Source organism: Coturnix japonica, chromosome 4 (genome assembly GCF_001577835.2).
Source record: "Coturnix japonica isolate 7356 chromosome 4, Coturnix japonica 2.1, whole genome shotgun sequence".
Lineage (NCBI taxonomy): Eukaryota > Metazoa > Chordata > Aves > Galliformes > Phasianidae > Coturnix > Coturnix japonica.
In genome coordinates this window covers 35,525,654-35,547,299 of record NC_029519.1, presented here as the reverse complement: position 1 = coordinate 35,547,299, position 21,646 = coordinate 35,525,654, and the positions used below count along the sequence as shown (strand labels likewise).

General features: G+C 39.4%; 1 protein-coding gene across 1 annotated transcript in view; it reads left to right on the top strand.

Moving 5' to 3' along the window:
- The window catches only part of TENM3 (teneurin transmembrane protein 3), a 968,340-nt gene that overhangs the window by 883,091 nt on the left and 63,603 nt on the right, over positions 1–21,646 (top strand). The window contains 5 exon segments of the mRNA XM_032444361.1: positions 5,373–5,583; positions 6,443–6,544; positions 6,706–6,900; positions 8,131–8,331; positions 11,147–11,332. Coding sequence (XP_032300252.1) covers positions 5,373–5,583; positions 6,443–6,544; positions 6,706–6,900; positions 8,131–8,331; positions 11,147–11,332 — 895 coding nt within the window.

The window sequence follows — 21,646 nt, the reverse complement described above, 5'->3', positions numbered from 1 at the left end:
TCAGCTCAATATTAGTCCAAGTGCTAGCTCTAAACCATTGTTCCACTTGAAAAGAGCATTGAGCTCATGCACTTCTACCCCGTTTATGGAACTGTGTAATACCTTACGGATTTACTTTTTTTACTTCAGAAGATTGCCTATAGGCAGAGTTGGAATGAAACCTGACTGACTGTGCTGTCACAACATTAAATACTATAAGGTTTAATTCCTTTATTTGATCCTTATTTTTAATTCTGATGTACATGCTGTTATAGTACCGAAACTTGTTCCATATTTTCTTTGGGCATGAATTCTGAAAAACATAGAAAGCAGGATTATTCCTAATTGTATCACCTTTTTAGCAGATACTGTCTCGTGTTGATGTGAAATGTAGTTGTGAAGTGTTGTCATGGTTTAACCCATGACAAGTGTGGAAGAAGAGTTAGGGTCAGAAAAGGAGTTTCATGCAAGTAAAATCAGAGAATGCTAGATTAGATTTTGTTTTTGCTTTAGTTTCCATTAAACAACAAACAATTTATTGAAAGCAGAAAAAGAAGTTATGTTTATTTTAAAATGATTAAATGGATTTTCTTCAAACCTTCACAAGTGAACACTTACCCTTAGGCTGACAACTAGCATGAGATATTCTAGCTCAAAGAAAATTGATTCAGAAAATTATCAGCCATTGGTCATAAGGGTTTAGAATACAAATGCCATCCTAACGATAACAGTAATCGCTGGAGCTAGGGAAATACATGTGTGGCAAGGATGAATAAAATTGAAGAAGCTAGTCAGGACTATGCATTTAGAAAAGACGGTTATACAATTAGATACGTGTATCAAAAATGATCCTTACTTGATTCCTTATCCTTACAGAAGATTGAAGCTGAGGTGCCCTATATCCAAATACTCTGGAAAAGGACATAACCAAATCTGTTTCCCATCATCTGTGTCACGCAGACCCCTTTCCCTTTGCATTCCTAGTATGCAAGTTTTTATCCTTGCTCACCTACGGTACAATAGAAAGAATCACACACAAATCCGTCCAGTACATCTTCTGTATTTTCTATGAATTTTGGATATGCTGTTCCCAGGATATAGGTAAAGTCCTATATTTGCCTAGTATATAACCAGAGTATTTTTTACAAACTATTTGACTCTTGATATCTTGAAAAATTAAGCATACTTACTTATCAGTGCACTGGTGAACTTCAGGGCTGCTAAAGATTCCCTAGAGCGCAAACTTTATCAGAATGTTTATATGGCCTGACCCCAGTCATGTCTGGTTAAGGGGCCTGAGATTAACTATATGGATGCAGATGGAAGTGGCAGGGTGAAATGTTTCTCAACACTTTTGGCCTTTTTTGCAACAAAGCAGAGTTTTAATCACCATCTAATTGAAACGGAATATCGAGAGGATTTCAAGCTTAAGTCTGTTGGTTTTTTTCTTATTTCCCTAGTCCTGACAGCTTGTACTAAAAATGCGCTTCACTTGGGAGGTAGACACAGCTATCAGCAGCAGACTAGCAGCTAATTCTGGGCTTCTCTGCATCCTTCCTTTGGGCAAGGGAGCTTACACAGTTCCAAAGGTCATAGGAACATGTTAGAAAAACACAGGAATGTCCATGCTGGGTCTGATCAAAGGCCCATCTAGCCCACACTGGTCATTAGCAGATCTATAGAGCAGATGACAGATTTGTGGTTATTCTTCCTAGAATACAGTCCTGGCCTCCTGCACCTTAGGCTGAATGACTTCCTGAGTCAGAGGTTCAGTCTTTATGTTTTATAGCCTTTGAGATATTTTTTTTCCTAATCACCTTTGAACCTGTGGAAGCTTTTAGCATGTGTGACATTTGCATCAAGGAGCTGGCGGCTTAACTACAAGATGCCCTTAGAGACAGCTGCCTGGTAGCTTTACTCTGACACCCAGTCAGTAGTGTTCTGGAAGAGACAGTGGAGATTTTCTCACTGATTTCTTCTCAGTGCCACTCATGATTTGTGAATCTGTTATGTCCTGACGAGGTGTAATTTTTGAGCCTATTTCATCATTTCTTTGTACAAAAGCTGTTTCAGTCCTCTGATCATCTTTTTTCTTTTTGGGAATGTCCTCCAGTTTCACTGCAGCCTGTAGAGATTGGTGAATAACACAGAACATAGCAGATTTTGAGCTGCCATGGTTTTGTACAGTACCTCAGTGATGTCTGCTGCTTGGTTTTTCGTTTTGTTTTTTTGTTTGTTTGTTTTTGTTGTTTTTTTAAAAATATGTGTTTTATTGTAGAACTGATGTATCTATAGAACTGCCTACCATAACTCCATGATCTCATTCCTGAATGATAGAACTTGGCGCAGAGCCCATCACTAGATGTGTGAAGCTAGGGTTCTTTCATGAGGACTTTGTAAAGTAAGGTCTCACCCATATATATATCACGTTATGTTTACATCTCTTAAATGCTATCTGCCCTTATCTCCTAGTCACTGAGTGACAAGTGCTAATAGCAAAATTTATGCAAATGTGCAACTGCTGCCTGTTTCTCAAACGTCAGCGTTTCATATTTCAGATCTTTTGTTAAATAATTGAGAACCTGCCCTCTGCCAGCATTTGTAAAGCATCCATACCAGCTGTCCCCCTCTTTGCTCATTTTCCTATGATACTCGGCTTCTATAACCACATGCCTCGGTCTTCCTTAACTTACTCCTTTAAGCTTAGGTCTTTGTATGAGCCTCCTCTCCATATGCAAACCTTGCATTTGACATTGGTCACCTTCTTCCCCATTTCTGCTTCCTAGACCCTTCACTTACTTGTGTACCTCTCTGTTGTATCAAGTTAAACCAAACAACAAAAGAAAGCTGGAGTCTTTCTTTTCATAGCTGTACAAACACTGAGGCAAATTGTCCTACCACTGCAACTATTGTAAAGAAAGAATGGGAGAAATGAGCTAGAGAGAGATCTCAGTAAGTCTTCACACCTCTGTCTTGGGTCAGGGTGGGCTAAATCTAAACCATTCGTATCAGTTGTTTATTAGTTCATCATAACATAGTAACACATTGCAGCAAATGTAAACCTCCTTGCCCATAATCCAAAAGAATAGGGATATGACATGCAGAAAATGTTTTGATACACTGTAATCAGGACAGAATTTTTGGTTGTGTTTCTGTGTTCTCTGTAAGTACCTAAATCAGTCTCAAGCACAGCCTGTGTGTGTGTCACAGACTGGTATGAGATGTATAGTTCTCTTTTTTTCTGGGGAATCATAAACATTCAACCAGAAATAATTGACAGTGACTGTCCAATCAAAACCTAATCAATGTGAACCTGAAAGTCTTTGTGACACTTTCTAAAAATATCAGTTTCATTGCAGCCAGCGAATCAATATGTTTCTTTAAAGAGACTTAAAGAATTAAAAAAAAAATAAGATACTTTGGTTTAAAGCAAAAACTGAACAGAGTACTGGGACAAATTAGCATATTTAGACTTAATATAAAGTTAATTAGTTTAGCGTCATAGGAGGAAAATAAAATTAGTGTGTTTTTAAATTGTAAAGATAATTGTTTTTCAAGCTTTTTCTGTTACTCTGTTCTTCATATATATATATGTGTGTGTGTGTATAGGAAACTACCAGCCTTTAAAAGGCGTTAAGATCAATTATTGTTTGCCGAAGAATAAACTGAACAGTAAACTCCCCTCTGTACAGCTTCTAAAATATAGCCTAAAATGATGCTCTGATAGTGACATATACCCTTATTACATTACAGATACAAAATTACTAATTGTACCACGCTTGTCAGCTATTAGTATACTCTTTGTGCTCAATCAAGTAGTGTAATCACTTGCTCCTGCAACAAAACATAGGTTTATCTGTGATTTTCCTATTAAAAATGACCTTCTGCAGTATACAAATTATAAGGTCACTCCTAGCATCCATAAATGACTTGTTAAAACTGCCTGGGCTTTCTTTTTTTAAAAAATATTAGTGAACAGCTTGAGCAAGAAGAAGTATTCTTAAGTCTGGTGAGAGGAGAAGACAAAGTTGTTTTCCTCTCTCACACATAATAATATAAATATTTAATTCTCTGACAAATGAGAATGTTGACTGGCTTTGAATAATTGGTGCTCTCCCAAAACCATTGCATTCATTTTCACGTGGCGCAGCGCACACACAGTGACAGCACATCAAGGTACTGGCTCCTGCACATACTAATCGCATTTATGTTCTGTTCTGCTTGTTCAGTTGGAGCTGGGGAAAGTGTTTCATGTGCTGATCATGGCACAGTAACTATGCATTTCTTTCACATCCTGAATGGTTGGGAGGTTATTCAGATTACCGTGGAAGAACATCTTTGTGGTACTGGTGAATTCTGACCTGCAAGTCTGCAATTTTGAGATGAGAACATAAGTACTTAAGCTCTCTGCCTGTGACAAAAGTTATCGTGTTTTCTTTTGTCCCTAGAGCAGGTTCTGAAGGTCATAAGTCCGGATGTAAAAGTCCTGGTAACCCAGTCACCTAGCTCAGGTGAATCGCTGATTGTGTAGGCTGGCCTTTACTTCAGTGGGTCCTAGATGTGTAATTCCATCTGAGAGGTCTCAAACACATGGGAAGATTGAAGGTTTATGCGTAACAGTTTCCCTCCTGCCACAAACAGGTATCAAAGCAAAACTCTTAGCAGGCAAAGCAGCTATGGGGCAGCATACTCTCCACCACAAGCAGCAGTGCCCTTTAACTTTCCTCCATGTTTAGCTTTGTTGTCTATATGTCAGTTTTTCTACGCTAAACGTGCAAAATATATCCTTCAAGTTAAGAGTCTCAGGCATCATAAACCATTGCAGAGCAGATGCAACCTCCCAGGTGCTAATATCACTAGTTAAAAATGAATGAAATCTTAGGTTAGGAGTTTACTGGTTGTATCAGCTGAGGTACTACATTTTCTGAGCCCCACTGATAGTTGTTAGCAAAACAGTATTCTCTCTCCGTTGGCTTGACATCCTCCATTGTTTGTCAGTTTGTCGTTTTCATCAGTTGTAAATGTTTTATGCTTTCTTTTTCCCCTCCTGGGCTTCTACTACAGGGAGTGGAAGTAAAGTTCTTTCTCTTCATCCCGCTTATCTGCGCACTGTCTGAAATCAGGATGGAGCAGACAATTTAATGCTTAACCTGAAAATAAATAAAAAGCCACATAGGCAGTTGATGTTGGATATTATTAACCCACGTGTATGCAACACGCTTTGAAAGTTCACTCTCACCTGTTAGTCAGTTGACAGTCATGACCACAGATTTATTTCAGGTGATGTTTTGATCCACCTGCTGTGAGAGATGGGCTCATCACCCTTTCCCCAAAAAGCCAATGCTGTAAGCCTGAGCACCGCTGTATATCATACTTCCTTCTGTTCTCTTCAGTACGACTTTGTGGAGCTCCTGGATGGCAGTCGACTGATCGCGCGGGAGCAGCGCACGCTGCTCGAGGCGGAACGAGCAGGTCGGCAGACGAGGTCCGTCAGCCTTCACGAAGCGGGTTTTATCCAGTTTTTGGATTCTGGCATCTGGCACCTGGCCTTTTATAATGATGGGAAAAATGCAGAGCAGGTGTCATTTAATACCATTATTATAGGTAAGCATTTTCTTCACTGCTCTTGCCAAAAACTAGGCTCTGGTTGTGTTTTATTTTGTTGTTTTTAGGAATCATAGAATCAACCAGTATGGTTGGAAGGGACCTCAAAGATCATCTAGTTCCAAGCCTCTGCTATGGTTTGTGTGCCCCTCACCAGCTCAGGCTGCCCAGGGCTCATCCAACCTCAGGCACTTTTAGGGATGAGGTACCCAAGGCTCTGGGCAGCCTTGTCCTCACTGCCCTCTGAGTAAAGAATTTCCTCCTCATACTGAATCTAAAATCTCCCCTCTTTTACTTTAAAACCATTCCCCTTTGTTCTGTCACCATTGGCCCATGTACAAAGTCAGTCTTTGATTTTAAGTTCCCTTTCGATACTGGAAGGCCATAATGAGGGTTACCCAGAACCTTCTCCATTCTGAACAAGCCCAGCAGATCCATAGTCTGGTGACCTTTTTTCTTAGATTTTCCACTCATAGTGTGTTTTTTTTTCTACTCAGAAAAAAAAAGAAAAAAAAAAGAGCAGAAAATATGCTGTAATTAGTTGGTCTAAAGCACAAGGCACATATATTGTTGCAAAGCTGTGCTGAAAGTAGTACTCTGTCTTGAAGTGTTTGCTAAGCAGCACGGAGCTGAATTTTGAGTATAGAGCTCATATTGTTTTGCCATTATAATTTGAGCCTTTCTTCTGGAACGTGAAGTCCTGAGATATTACAGGCATAGCTATAGAAAATAACAGCTCTGCATGCTCTTCAAACAAAGCAACCATAAACACTGAGCAGGGAGCCTGGGCGTGCTGTCAGTCAGTGGCTGCGTGGTGGGTTCTGGGGGCCGGTGAGTGATCCCACATCTTTTCCTGCAGAGTCTGTGGTGGAATGCCCCCGGAATTGCCATGGTAACGGAGAGTGTGTTTCAGGATCCTGCCATTGTTTTCCTGGCTTTCTGGGCCCCGACTGCTCTAGAGGTACATCAGCCCCATCCTTACCCTCAAGTCCGCCTAAGCAAGCATGAAAACAAATACATTAGAAAAGAAATTGGCATGTGACCGACTTCATAGATGTTCTTGTTTATGTAGCTTTGATGAAAACCTTGATTTGAATTTCTCTATGGTGCTTTATTTCACAGCAGCCTGCCCAGTGCTGTGCAGCGGCAACGGGCAGTACTCCAAAGGCCGCTGCCTCTGTTACAGTGGCTGGAAGGGCACCGAGTGCGACGTGCCGGCAACGCAGTGCATTGATCCCCAGTGCGGGGGCCGCGGCATCTGCATCATGGGCTCATGCGCCTGCAACTCTGGGTACAAAGGAGAAAACTGTGAAGAAGGTAAAGGAGCAAGTATTTACCCCAACACCTGCTGCTGTTGGTCAGTGTTCCAGCTGGCATGTCTTGTTCTATCAGTGTTGCTTGATCTAGATTATTTGCACTGGTACCAAAGTGGAAAAATAGGTTTTTTTGTCATTGAATTGTATACACCGGGATATGTTTGTTGCATAGAGTTTCCTCAGAAACCATTTAATAATACTAAAAATCAAGTTTGGGAAGAGCTAGTACTGCTACAGAATTGATACACTTTGCTTATCTTTAAACCATGTGAAAATTCCCATTAATACATTTTATGTTTTTATTAGCCCGTTTTTTACTTTCTTTGGCTAAGAAGACAGCACCCAAAAAAAAATAGAAATTGGAGCACATGAAGACTGACTGAATTTTCAGAGTCTAGAATAAATCATTAATGTATTGCATCTGTTAGCCATCTTTTCCACCAACCACACTGTGGAAAGTGCTGATTCCAATGCATCACAGTGAAAAATGGCACGTCATTTTTGTATTCCAGGGATGTGCATAATAATATTCTTTCTGGTGTGCTGCAAAACACAGTTCATTTTCTATTCTATTTTTTTTTTAGGGAGTAAAAAGCGCCGTTTTCTTCCTCAATGAAATTGATTTTATTGATCTCCACGTACAAAGTAATGCAATTAAGTCCCTGGAATTAAATTTTCAGACCATTGACCCTACAAGTGTAACATTTTATTGAGTCAAATTGCTAAATTAAATCTCGTCATCTAAAGAACATTAAAGTGAATTAAGAAGGATAGAGAGTATGCAACTCATTTATTTCTGAAACAAGTTGAGAGTCCTGTACAACTGTCAGAACTCTGTAGCTCTGTATTGGGTCAGCTGATACTGAACATTGCAAGGAAATCAACAGTTGTCACACTGTGATTAGGCAAAATAGAGATCAGTAGCCTGAGACCTGGGGCCAGTCTCGTTGCACTTCAGAAAAATTAGCAAACTTTAAAGGTTCTCTGTTGACTCAGTGGCAGCCTGTAAATGTCTTGAAGATGGTTACATCCACACACAGATTTTGTGATACCAGAAAATGGTGTGGAAATTATATGTTTTTATGAAGAAAATTGCATGTATGCTAACAGAAATTGGCTAGGGCTTGTAGTCAGAAATGCAGATTAAGCCAAACAGTGCCACAAGCACCTAGGGGTGATTACTGTTGTTAGGAACAACATGTTTAAGCGGATCTTTCTCTTTTCCTTGCAGCGGATTGCTTGGACCCAGCCTGTTCCAGCCATGGTGTATGCATCCATGGGGAGTGCCACTGCAACCCGGGCTGGGGGGGCAGCAACTGTGAAATCCTGAAGACACTGTGCCCTGACCAGTGCTCCGGCCATGGCACCTACCTTCAGGAGAGCGGTACCTGCACCTGTGACCCCAACTGGACAGGTCCAGACTGCTCCAATGGTAAGGGTTAAAAGCACTGTAGCATGATCAGTGAATTGATTCAAAGGTTCAAAAAAAGCTGATGAATTTGAAGGATTTGAAAATAATTTCTTTCATTTTCTGATAGCCATTTTCACTTGTTAGTTCACATGCAAGTACAGAATTTTTTTACAGTATATCTATCTAAGTGTCATCTTACTTAATAAGTCTAGTTAGCAGCTACAGCAGTGAAATTAGAGAGAGTCCCATTTTAAAAATCTCTAGCTAATTGAAGACTTTTTTTTTTCCTGGAAATCTTCACTCAGACATTCCTATTTGAAGGCAGTACAAATGCAAGAATGAATTCTTAACAGCTTTTGAGGAAAGGCACAGACTGCCAGGGCAGAAGGAGTTGGTCGAGGTGAAGAAGTAGAGGGAGCTTTTTGAAGTCTGAAACTGGGCTTATTGTAGCTATAATCAGAGTTTAGAAGCAATAGGAGAAAATGGCTGGAGTTCTTGTTAGAGAACATTATCTAAGTATTTATAAAGTATAACAGCAGCCTCTTAATAAATACAAGTTTTTTGAATGTTGCTTGGTAGTCACATATCAAGAGACTAAATCATTTCTAACTGTGAGACGTGTATTTGTCTTAAACAGTTCATCTAACTGATTTTGTTAATGAAAACTGAACACATGGGCTAGCTGGGTTTGTGCCAGCTTATGAATAAATATAGCATTTTCATGAGAAACTATCTTTTCAAAACAAATGTACTTCCTGACCAGGATCTGTGATACTCCATAATGTTTTATGCATATAAGGATGATAGGACAAAGTTCTAAATATTCAAGAAAAAGTGACAAAGAGGAGTCTTCTGTTAAATTTGTTTAAAAGAAAAAAAAAATCTCTGAACATTTCTTGTACTAAAAATGACTATTTGTGCGAGATCCTTTGTAGTTCTCAGACAAAACATGGGTCCTCTGTTTTTTGACACAGTGTCCTCTGTGCTATTTCTGATTATTCAGTTATGCACCATCTTGCAGTTATGTTTCAAGGAATGATTGGTAATTGTAATACATGCAGTATATCTGATCTCAGATATCTCAGAAGTGTCAAACTCACCAAAGAGCTTTGTAAAAGGACTATTTTCTGAAGTTGTGCAAAATGACCTTCATACTGGTACTCTAAAAAGGTAAATCTTACCCATAAACATTTTGTTAAGCGGATAGAAGAAAAAAAGGAATGAGTTATTTCCATCAGAGGAGTTTATAGGTTTGAAATCAGCAGAGCTTTCCTCTATCTTCATCAGCAGTTTGTCCGTTAATTAGCCCTTCAATTCCACTTCAATTAAATTAACTCTAATTAATAAGTTCATTACAAAGATTGACGCACCTTGCTCAAAGCTAGTGTGCTAAAAGCTGATAAACACCTCCACTCTAATGAAAAATTGATTAGATTGAAGAGAAATAACCCTTTCTTTTTTGGAGCTGCGTTGACGTTTTGCGACTCTAAAATTAATCAAACCATCTTAGATCTCTTAATCAAAAATTTAATTCAAAGTAGATATAAAATGCTGTATGGTGAAAAAAAAAGTGGGGAGTGGAGAAGCAGGAGGGAGAATTGCAGCTGTCTCTCTCCAGAAATATTCTTATGGAAAATGTCACAGCTCCTTGATGCTCTGTTTAATGTTCCACGGCATTTGGAGACAGAGTTATCCTCTGCTGGGGAAGAAACCCAGTACTGAATAGAAAACTGGAAACCTTTCATGCGCGCTGAAAGCTGTTGAAAATAATTTCCGTCTTCTATTGCTAAACTGTTTGTTGTCTTTTACAAGAAAACACAACCTAAATACAGTACTCCTATAAAGCTATGTGTGGTTACAAGCAGCTCAGTGCCAAGGAAGTGAAGTCCCTCAGGCTATATTATAGCTTCTCTTTTTCTTCTGTTGTCTGCTAGCAGAAGTGAAGTTTTTTGGAGTCTGACTAAATGAACTGTAACTGTAAATGCAAAATCCAGCAGTCTAAATTATCATCTTGTATTAGGTGAGACTTAACATGTGTTGTTTGGCCTCAGTCTACCTTTGGCTCTTAACATATTTTTCAATTATTCTATCAGTTACAAGATCCTGTTACCATACGTAAATGACAAGTTAAATTGCTGAATGTTGATTTATTTTTTTAACAATCTATTATTTAAACCAGACTACTCATAGCTGTCACTGATAGAAATTTACTGAAAGTAAAAGAGAATCATCTTTTATATTTAACAGATGTGTCAGTATGTCAGCATAGTACTAATTTGTCTCAGTAACACTGACTCTTTATAATGAAAAAATGTGTCAGAAATGGCACATTTTTACTTGGAAAGAAAACAGTGAGCAGGGTAGGGAGGGGAAACCTTGTTAAAATGATCTTTCATTAATGCTAGATTTTCACTTGTGACATGGAGTGACCTAAGTGTATGGTGCATTTAGTCGCTACAAGTGTATTGTGACTTCCAGGAGCTTTAAGTGCCACATAATCTTAGCTATGAAAGGCTACTCTTAAGATGTGCATGATCACAGAGAATGTAATTGAAAATGACTTAAAGTTAACAGATGAGCTGCGTACACTCCAGCGCCACTAAGTCTACCAGGATAACTAAGTAAGCATTAACATGGAGTTAAAACTCTACACTGTTGGGTCCTACCTGAAAATACCTTTCACAGAAAATTCCTTTGATTTAATTGCCAAACGTTTTGCCTTTCTCACCCTTCACATGTTGAACTGAAATGCCATGCTGCTCATTGACATGTAACTTCTCACCCCCATGTGCATTCTCTGCCTCTTTTTTCTCCCCTACTCCCCTCTCCAATGTAGAGATCTGCTCGGTGGACTGCGGCACTCATGGCGTGTGCATGGGTGGGACATGTCGCTGTGAGGACGGCTGGACGGGCGCAGCCTGCAACCAGAGGGCCTGCCACCCCCGCTGCGCTGAGCACGGCACCTGCAAGGATGGGAAGTGCGAATGCAGCCAGGGCTGGAACGGAGAGCACTGTACCATTGGTAGGCTGGCTATGATTTAATGCGTCTTTGGTGCAAAATTCAAAGAGCTGGCACTGCTGGCTGTGTCTGAGTGAGAAGTGTATAACTTTGAAGCTTTTTTCTTCAAACAGAACATTTGCACGTGTCAGTCTGAGTAAAGGAATTGATATTTTAAGAAAGGAAATTGTTATAAAATGGCTCATCAGGTCTTCATAGCTATTTTGCTGTGAAATGAATTCCCTTTTCAGTCTCTTCCCATGAGCTGCCTTTTTGCTGGTGGGGAGGTTGCATTTATTTTTAACTGTAAATATATTCTTTGATTTGCATTTTCCTGTTTTTATGCCGTAGCCTAATGACTTTCGAAGATGAAGCTTCCTTTTGTTTGTTATATTATTATTAATAATATTATTTAGAAAAGAAGCTCTAAAAAGTGAGTTTTGCCTACACGCAGAACCACCACTGCCACCTTGTAATGTAATATCTAACTACCCAGAATCCCCTTCGCACCAATATAATGCTCTATTTTAGAATTATATCAACACAACAGCAGTTTCATACTGCAGATTTAGAAGTCATCCTTATTACAGCTTCTGTGTTTCTGTAATCAGGTTGGTTCTAATGTGTGAAACCCTTTGGAAATTATTATACCTTTATTAATGGAGTTTTTCTTACTCATTGTTACAGTGTGTATGTCCCATATGCAGTACATCCTCTCCACTGTCTAGGGCATGATGATGAACCAGCATGGGAGATTACAGTTGTAGATAAGGGAACTAAGAAAACAGAAAACAAGGAGGGATTGTCCAAAGGCATATCATTTTTAATTAGGTTTTGAATTGTGTTCGAGCTGGAAAATCCCTCTCTGCACTAGGCTTCCTTTGTGTAAGGTGCAGCAGAGCTGTAAGGCAAAAGGAGTAGCCTATCTTGTGTAACTTGCATAACTACACATAAGAACAACAGTATGACAACAGGTAGGGAGCACAGACAAAGGGCTTGGCAGTGGTCTAATTTTAAGAGCACACATTTATCCATAGGGGTGTGGTGAACCCTGTACTAAGCGCAGGTAGGGCTGTCTCAGGAGTGATACAGTGGCCCTGCAGGTACTTAGGGGCATGTCTCTGACCTGTGAGAGGCACTGAGGATAAGCACTTAGAGGTGAGTTGAAATGACAGTGAAGAGGTGGCCACAGGTCAGGCAAAGGCAAGTGTTAACGCTGCGTGGTGGGGAAATCAGAAGATACTCTAAATAGTCCAAAAAGCTTCTGAAAAGGAAAAACAGTTTCATGTTCAAAGAGATGGAGAAGTCAGTCAGAAGAGGTGATATGTATAGGAGGATAGAGCAGTAAATCTAATAACACTGGAGATAATGGATGTAAATACATCATGGTTTGCTTTTGCCACAAGCTGAAAAGAGTCTGGAAAAATTCAGCTGCTGTACATGTTTTGGAAGAAGTGTCACCCAGAGTGTATGGGCTCAGCTAAGTCATCACTGGGGCATGAGTATCAAGAGGAAAGGCCCAAGCTGCATTCCATGCAGGTTATGGCCCTGCCAGGGAGGTAGGATGACAGTGCTGTGCATGGTGGTCATAGGAAACAGTGGTGTGAGCCTCGAGGACAGGGAAGTGAAGGCTGGGTTCGCTGTATTGCTGGTGTCCACATCACTGCACCAGAAAGGTGAGGCAGGATTTCATTTTGTGGAAAGGAGTCAGGTGTGAAGTAGAAAGATTGATTTGTGAGCTGTTTATAACAAAAAATCAGAATCGATTTTTTTGTTTGTTTACTAATGAGGTTACCCAGACATAGGAGGGAGGGGGAAACAAGATGCATCTGTGCAGGACCCTGGGGAGAGTTGATGTGGTTAACATTTTTAAGGAGCTTCCAGCAAACATGCTGACAAAGTGGGTAGGGAGGTGGGAGAACTTTTTAAACAATAAAATGAAGTAAATCTTTAGAAGGAGGATAAAGCCTTTCCCTTGACCGCTTTAACTTGCCAACGAGCAATTACTCAGCAGATTGCTCTGCTGTTGGTCTCACTGACCTTGGCAGCATTTCAAGGGTTGCAGTTATACACGGATGAACTGCTTTTGAACAATTTTTCCAACATATTAGGCACAAACTAGTTTTTCTTCAGTGCTGGCCAAGCAGGTCTGTCTTCCCACCTGTTTATTCTTCAAATGTGTGTTTACTTTGTGGCTGCTGCTGTAAAGATAGTTTGATTTGTTTATATTGCCCTTACAGCCTCAAAGACGAGTAATGAGGTACAGGCTCTAGCCTGCTGTTAACATTTATTTTTCCTAGAGCTGTTTTCTTCAGGACACCAGTGTTATGAAGAAACCAGGTCATTTGATTGTTCATTTCCAAGAGCTCTTTCAACTTAGTGGAGTAAAAAGAAACGCTTCCCCAGCTTGGTAAATGGAGAGTCAATTTGGTTTTCTCTCTTCTACCCTAGAGTATATACTAGCTCCTTCTGTGCAATGAATTTCAAAACGCAAAGGACATCAGAACGTATATCCATGCATACCAGCTTTTTAATGTCACCCTCTGATGTAACCCAAGCTTTTTTTTGTTATCTACAGCTCATAACTTGGTAGCAGAATATTTACCTAACTTGTATGTGTGTGCAGGAGAGACTTCCACTCTGCTTTCAAATGCCCCAAATGATAATAACTGCATCTTTCTCATTTCTGAGTCATTAACCATTTGAACCTACAGTAGTGTGAAGCATTTTAGAAATAGGGATTTCTTTCTTTGCTGCAGCTGTTAGCTACAAGTCACATGAAATGCAATGGCCTGCATTTACAGCTTCTTGGGGAAATGAATATTCCTAAGAAGTTGTAAATTTTAAGGCCAGTGCACTTTATTCAGTCTTTGGGAAAACCTACCGTATCTCTTCTCTGTGCTGATTGCACAGAATGGGATACACACATAATCATTAATTACGAAGATACTAACTGGAATGTGGACTGAATCATATTAGTTCTTCGTTCCTTTTTGTTGAAGAGAATGTGGTCTTGGGTTTTTTTTTGTTTGTTTTTTCTTTGTTGTTCTGTTTTGTTCTGTTTTTTTGCTTTGCGAGGCATGAATGCCATTTAAACATGTTTTGCAGCTCACAGTTTTTATAGATTTCTTAATGCCCAGACTCATTTTGAGTTATCCCAGTGTTTGATTTTCAGTTGCCTCTATTTATTAAAGGGTAAAAAGAAGGAAAGAAACAAGCCTGTTGCTGTAATTAAAAGGAAGTAGTCCTCAGTGGTATTCTTCTCCAAGATCTTCTACAGTCTAGCTTGTTTCTTCAGTTACGTTGGTTTGTGTATTTACTTCTAAGGCACTTAAATGGAAATTTGACCAAAGGAAATTCTGATTGCTGTAAACTTCCAGAGGCGGTTAGTTTGTTTTTATTCCAGTGCTTCATAACATCGGGAAGAAAAATCATTGGTGATTGCAAAGGTTTGAGTTCTCTGTACAGGCGCAGTTTTGACATCTGCCTCTCAGCATATATTTATTAAGCATCAGTATTTCCCTAAGGCCCAGCATCACAAGATTGGAAACAGCAATTAGTACGCATTTAACCTTAATATACATTTTGTTTGTGAGAGTAAACAGAGAAGACCAAGTAAATAAATTGTTTCTTTTTTTATTTTTTGAAGCAACGTGTGTAGGAAGGTGGGCAACATTGTTTTGACTAATGCAGTGGGTGTGGTGTGTGTTGCTGACACACACACTGGTCCTTTGCACATCACTGGCAAAGAGTGGCTCTAACATAAACACCATACCTGGTGTGGACAGTGCTTGTAAGTTCTTGTCTTTGGTCTGAACACATACTTCCAAACATTTACATCAAAGATGTTCAGCACAGCGCTGTAATGAAATTAATGAGAAAAACCAGAAATTCAAGTATTATTGCTGTTGTTTAGCATAATGCAAGATTAATCTAAACACTGGTAGTATATATTCCAAATACTAAGCATTTTAAGGCCATCTAAATGTCCTTTCCCTCCTCAGAATTGTAATATTTTACCACTTCTTGTATTCACATGAGAGCAGGTTAAGTCACCAGTTTACTGCAAAGCTATGGAAAACCAACTGTCAGTTGTTTTATTTGGTCTGGATATCATTTGGTGAAGCTCAACCGGCATCTCAATGTGAATCAAGACCACACATGCACAGCTAGTGCCCAAGTGATAGTCTGGATGAAAATTTGCTCTATAATTAAGTTTTCATAACACAGTCTGTGCTCAGATATGTTTTTGTTTCTCTTCTATCCCAGCTTGCAATGAGTATAGTGACCCTCTCCTGTCTGAATAGTTGTGTGAGATTGGAATGGCATTATTTCAGAAAGTCTATTATTTTTTGTGATATAACTGGCGTGCACCATGAGTAAATTAAGTAACTGTCATAGGAAGCCCATAAATATGAATACTTTTCCAGCTGCTTTTCCATTAAACTCTGTTAGCTGAATGAAATTAGTAAATAATTATGTTGGTGGGGAATCTGCTATATATCCATGTGCTGTGTAACATCTCAGTTTTATAATGCAGCTTAATTTTTGCCATAGACCAAATCAGCTTTGGAGTAATCTAAATTGCAAATTGGCCAATTTGCATTAGAACTATGCCTTCTTGTTCAGATTTGTCAACACCTCTTTTTTAAAAAGTCTTTAACATTAAGCATGGGTGGGTAAGACCATCTGTTTATGGAGTTTGCCTGCAGCTCCATTACTTAACACATGAGACAGGTTACAGCTGTTTAATTGTTATCATGTTGAACGATTATCTTTCAGTCCAAAATTAATATTTATAGATATATGCATGGAAAACATGTCGTTAAACATAAGTGATCTAAATGTGAGTTAATGTCATTAAGCCCTGATATTAATCCCTCAGGAGGGCTAAAGTTAGCGTAGTGGTGTTCATGTTACTTTTGAGTGCCGCGTGGTACTACCTTACCTGGTACGCTGAACTGAAATGCATATTCAGTGATGGTCCATTATAGAAGTGTACAGCACATAATTTGTTTGGATTTGCAAATTTTCTTCAGCAGGAGTTTTCTGGCTTCAGCTAGCTCAACTAGGAAACCATGGAAGTCATCTGATTTAGATATTAAGAATTAAAAAAAAAGAAAAATCTGTAGTATGCCCCTGTTAAGGGCATTCCCGTGAATACAGCCTCTGCCCTGGCTACTGGTAAAAATGGTTTTCAGAGTATGAGCAAACATTATGTCATTTGCATGCTGGTTTGCTATGTGACCACAGCGGCGTAAGCTCGGAGGTGCTGGTAGGGTTGAAGAATGCTTACTTTAAGAAGTAATCTCTTTCTCTAAGCTGTATGATCTGCACCTGCTTTCTTCAGACTGTGTTTAGCTTAGGGCTCCTTATATTACAGATTTCAAGTATGACTGCAGGGAAATGACACTTTATCCCTTTATGAGGTGAGAGAGCAAGTCAAGGCAAATGTATTCCTCCTGTTCTTTTAAAGGGAGTGCTCACAGAAGACTTGACATAACTAAATATCATCACACTGTATATTTCTGCAATATAAGCTTCACAAACAAAGTCATTGACCATTTTGAAGGCTTCATTGATCTTCCCCAGTTATTTCAGCTTAGGGGGAAAACATAATATGTTATGGTTACCATCATCATCTCAGTGCTGATGATAATTTGACAAACATGTTTCACTTTTCTACAGAGTTTAAGAAACCAAGTGTTTCAATGCTTGTGTCATTAAGGTTCATCTTTATGTACCTTAATGCGTTTGTGCCAAGAGTTCTTCAGAAGTGTTAGGATTGCTTTGAGATGTTAGTATTTGATTCAAAGGAAGTGTTTTCCTTAAAATAGGAATACTGCTGTGTTAAAACATCATGTAATTGTCCAAATTCCTGCATGTATGTTTTCCCTTGATTTTGAGTTTGTGGAATTAAGCTCAGTAAAAAGTTCATCTTAAAATAAGGCTGAATCTGAAGGAAGGTATGCCCTATACCATTCAAACAGTTTATTCTCAGATAAAATCTACCAAAGTTTCAAAACTAATTACATTAAATACTCGTAAGTCCACCATAATAATGAGAATAAAATCCTGTTTTCAAAATCTGCGTTTCAAAAACAACTGGCTCTACTGGAATCAGGATTCAACCACAGTATTTATACCTAAAAACTTAATGGAAAAGAGAAGATTACTTTCTTGGTTTGCAGAGGATTGATAACCACAACATAACAGTATTTCATAAAATTTACTATAGATATGTTTTTGGTCTTCCTTGTGCTTGAAGAGAAATGTCATTAATTTTCCAGGGCAAGTCTTGGATGTGCAAAATAATTGTACATTTTGTAACTATTGAAACATTCCATTACTAGGCAAGATAGTGAGTGCATACCTGAAGCTGTAAAACACAGTGAATGGTTGTTCAGGCCTTAACACATTGCAAGACCATGCATCTCAAATAGAAATTATCTGCTAGCATACTTTAAATTGCAAATTGCTTGATTTGCATTTAAATGAGGACCACATGTGAAGTTCAAGTTAGGCACATTTTCAGAAAACAGCAGAATCCTGTGAGATTAGAAGTGTTCTAAAGTGTGTTACAGAGCTTACTTGAGATGAAGTGGCCAGAAAGTAAGTGCTGTTGTGACTTGTATAGCTGTGTGCAGGTCTGACACATTCTGAAATTACTTATAATCTAGAAAGAACGATGGAAACAGTAATTCTTCCCTTCACATCCCATCCTGTCCCACTCCATGCCCCTAATATGTTTTCAAGCCAAATTTCACTTTCATGCAGTTCTTAGTATAAGCGTCAGGTTTTATATGCATCTGTCTGAGACAGTTTTTTGAGACTTTGTCAGAGGCTTCCAACAGGTGTTTGAGTTGTTCAGCCGTAACATGTGAGGTAGTTTTAAATCCTTAATGGCATATAGCCTTTCTTCTGAATTCTTTTCCAGTTAAATGGATGTTAAATAGGGAACAACGCTGCTCATGAACATTGTAGCACTCCCAGACTTCCAGTGTCTACTGTATCCTTAAAAGCAACTTAACCTTTTGTTCTACGAGATGTGTGCCTTTCCAGTAAGAAAGATGAGAAATGTTGCTTTAAAAGTAAAATTGGGGTAGCCTCCAGTGCAAAAAATCTAGAGGATAGTGGGCTTCTATGCTTTTGAATGTAAAAGCACAGAATAGGTTGCAGCAAGGATTGGTTACGGTTTTGGCAAGGGATAAATTGCAGTGAATTCCGGTCTCCTTGCAGAACAGATGCAGCAGGTCTATGCAGACATTGCAGGAAAGTGAGGCGATGATAATGAAGGTATGATTTCAGGGTGAGGATTATGTTTTGGCCTATGTAGTGGAAAGCAAAGAAAATTACCTAAAACTATTATTCCAACCATGTGTTCTCCCTTAGAAGAAGGGCAAGATGGGAATTTAGGAAAGACTGTTTATAATCCTCCATTGGCAGCAACGGTCTGAACATATGGTATGTCTGAGACAAGATTCTTATAAACTCGGAAAAAGGATGACAACCATGAGCTACTTACACTGAAAGAACATGTGCTTTCAGTATTGTAAGATGATGAATAAAGGGAATTATATTTGCAAATGATACCAAAGTGCCCCCGAGCACTTTGGAAGATGGGACAAGAATTTAAAATGACTTTAACAAATAGTATAGGGTGTGCAGAGAAATAGGTGCAATTCAACAAATGCAAGGCTCTGTGATTAAGTGTCTCTCTGATTTGGCAAGTGTCTGTGAAAGCAGCGGGTGCCTCATCTCAACTTACTGCTTGGCTGTGCAAGGAGTAAGGAACCATTTTCCTTTCATGAGGTTCACCTGAACCCGTGGCTCAGCCTGTCTAGGTCACTCTGGACAGCATCCCACCCCTCAGGCATGTTAACTGTACACCACAGTTTGGTGTCATCTACAAATTTGCTGATGGTGCACTCGATCCTGCTGTCATTGCTGAAGATGGTAAAGTGCACTGATCCCAGTACTGACCCCTTGAGGAACACCATGTGGCACTGATTTCCGTCCAGACATTGAGCCACTGACCACTATGCTGGGTATTATCTCATAACAAGTTCCTTATCCATTGAACAGTCCACCCATTGAATCCATATCTTTCCAATTTGGAGAGAAGGTTGTTAGGGAGGACCATATCAAAGGCCTTACTCAGGTCCAGATAGATGACATCAGAGCTCTTCCCTTGTTGTCCACTGACGCAGTTAGATCACCATAAAAAGAAACAAGGTTGGTCAGGCAGGACCTGCCCTTGGTGAAGCCATGCTGGTTATTCCATATAACTTCTCTTCCATGTGCCTTAGCATAGCTTCCAGGATCATCTACTCCATGATCTTCTCCAGCACAGAGGTGAGAATGACAAGTTGGCAGTTCCCTGGGTCTTTCTATCCTTCTTAAAGAAAATGGATGCAATGTTGCCTTTTTTTCCTGTCACTGAGGACTTCACCTGACTGCTGTGACTTTTGAAATGTCGTTGACAGTGTCTTGCCAGTTGCTAGTGAAGGTCAGGGCAAAAAAGTTATGTACCTCGGCTTCCTCCATGTCCATTGTTGCCAGCCTGCCTGTATTGCTCACTAGGGTGTAGTGCTGTGAGGTCAAACTCTGCTCTTACTTGCAAAGTGATTCATAATTCCTGTTGAGCTGTTGAGTTCACACTGTGGTGGGATTATGTTTGTATGCATTAAATATATGTGTGTGTGTGTGTGTGGCATATTGCAGTTTAGTGTATAGATGACAGAAATAGTGGTGGGTGAAAATGTCTGCAGTGGTTTCACACTGGTGAGCCACTGAACTCCACCCCACCACTGTGTCACTGTCCCAGCTCTAAGGAAGAGGGAGATAAAAGGAATGGATTGATTACGAAATAAGTGGAAAAGGGTTGAGGTAAGGACAAGGAGTTCACTCGCCGATTACTATATGGGCAAAACAGGGGGTAAATATAATTTATTACCAGCTACTAACAGACTAGAACAGTGAGAACCAAAAGCAAATTAAAAACACCTCCTCCCATCCACCCTTTTCTACCTCCTCCCCCTGAGTGGTGCAGAGGAATGGGGAGTGGGTGCTGTGGCCAGTCCATAATTTTGTCTCTGCCACTCTTTTCATGGTCATTCTCTGCCCTGTACTGCCACTGCAGCCCCCCTGCTACCAAGAACTGTCCACCTAAGCCCAATACAATGGTAATAATGTAAACTAATAGTAATATGAATTTGCTACACAGTATTCAGGAAGATGTCACTGTTATAATTCTTTATGACGGAATAATCAGAATAATGCAGTGCTATAAGTACCAATTAAGGAACATCAAATCAATGGGTATGTGACTCATGCTGATTTAAACAGGAGCTGATTGGGATAAATGGATTTAATATGTACTTTCATTCTGTGGCTATTCTGTCATATATCGAGGGAGTAGCATATGAATAATCTAAGGCAGACACTGACTCTAGTAGGCAAGTAATGGGAGATGTTACATCTAAAAATAAAGGGTCTGGGTTCTGTCTGGTTATGAAATATGCCGTGTAAAGTTTGAGTTTTCTGACTGTTACCAATTGTTTTTAAAACACATTTGTCTGCCACCTATTTGTGTGTCTTCACACAGACAGTCATAGCACCATTGATATTTTGCATTGATTGCCACTTATGCATTGGATTTTGGATGTTCTAAAAAATGTATGAATTTCACACTTAGTGTTTGTTTGACTTAAAGATTGAACAAACTCATTGAAATAATACCAAGGCTTTAAATTTCAATCGTGAACCCTGAAAAAAAAAAAAAAACTGCTGCATATGTATTATCTGTAACTAGTTTATTAGACTTTTTAAGGATTTAATCTAACCTGTATGTGTCAGATATTTAAATACCATGAAGAAGAGCAAATGCTGAAATATTCCATTCTACCAAAGTGCTCTAAATCCCACAGTGAGTTCAGTGTGCAGAGAGGTATTTAGTACTTCTGTCTGTACAGGGTTAATCCTGTTTCAGTTGCAGTGCCATGAAGATAAGGAAGACGGCCTGGCTAGTTAGACTTCACTACAAGACTGTACTGTTTCTGGTCTCTCTGGTGCTTTTTGATGCTAGGATACTGCATGTCCACAGAAGTAGTTTCTACCATTGCCCTTAATGTCAAGTGACCATAGGTAGAAGGATATTAAAGTACAGAACATGATTTCTGCAGGTTATAGTGCTGTGGTCTGGGACTGAATTCTTTCAAGGCTTCTGGATTAAAAAAGTAAATAAATCAGAATCCCTTCTTTTTTAATGCAGATTGGATTTCTGAAAGGAAATAACGTGTGGAGGCCTATTTTCAGGGACTATTTTCTGTTGCCTGG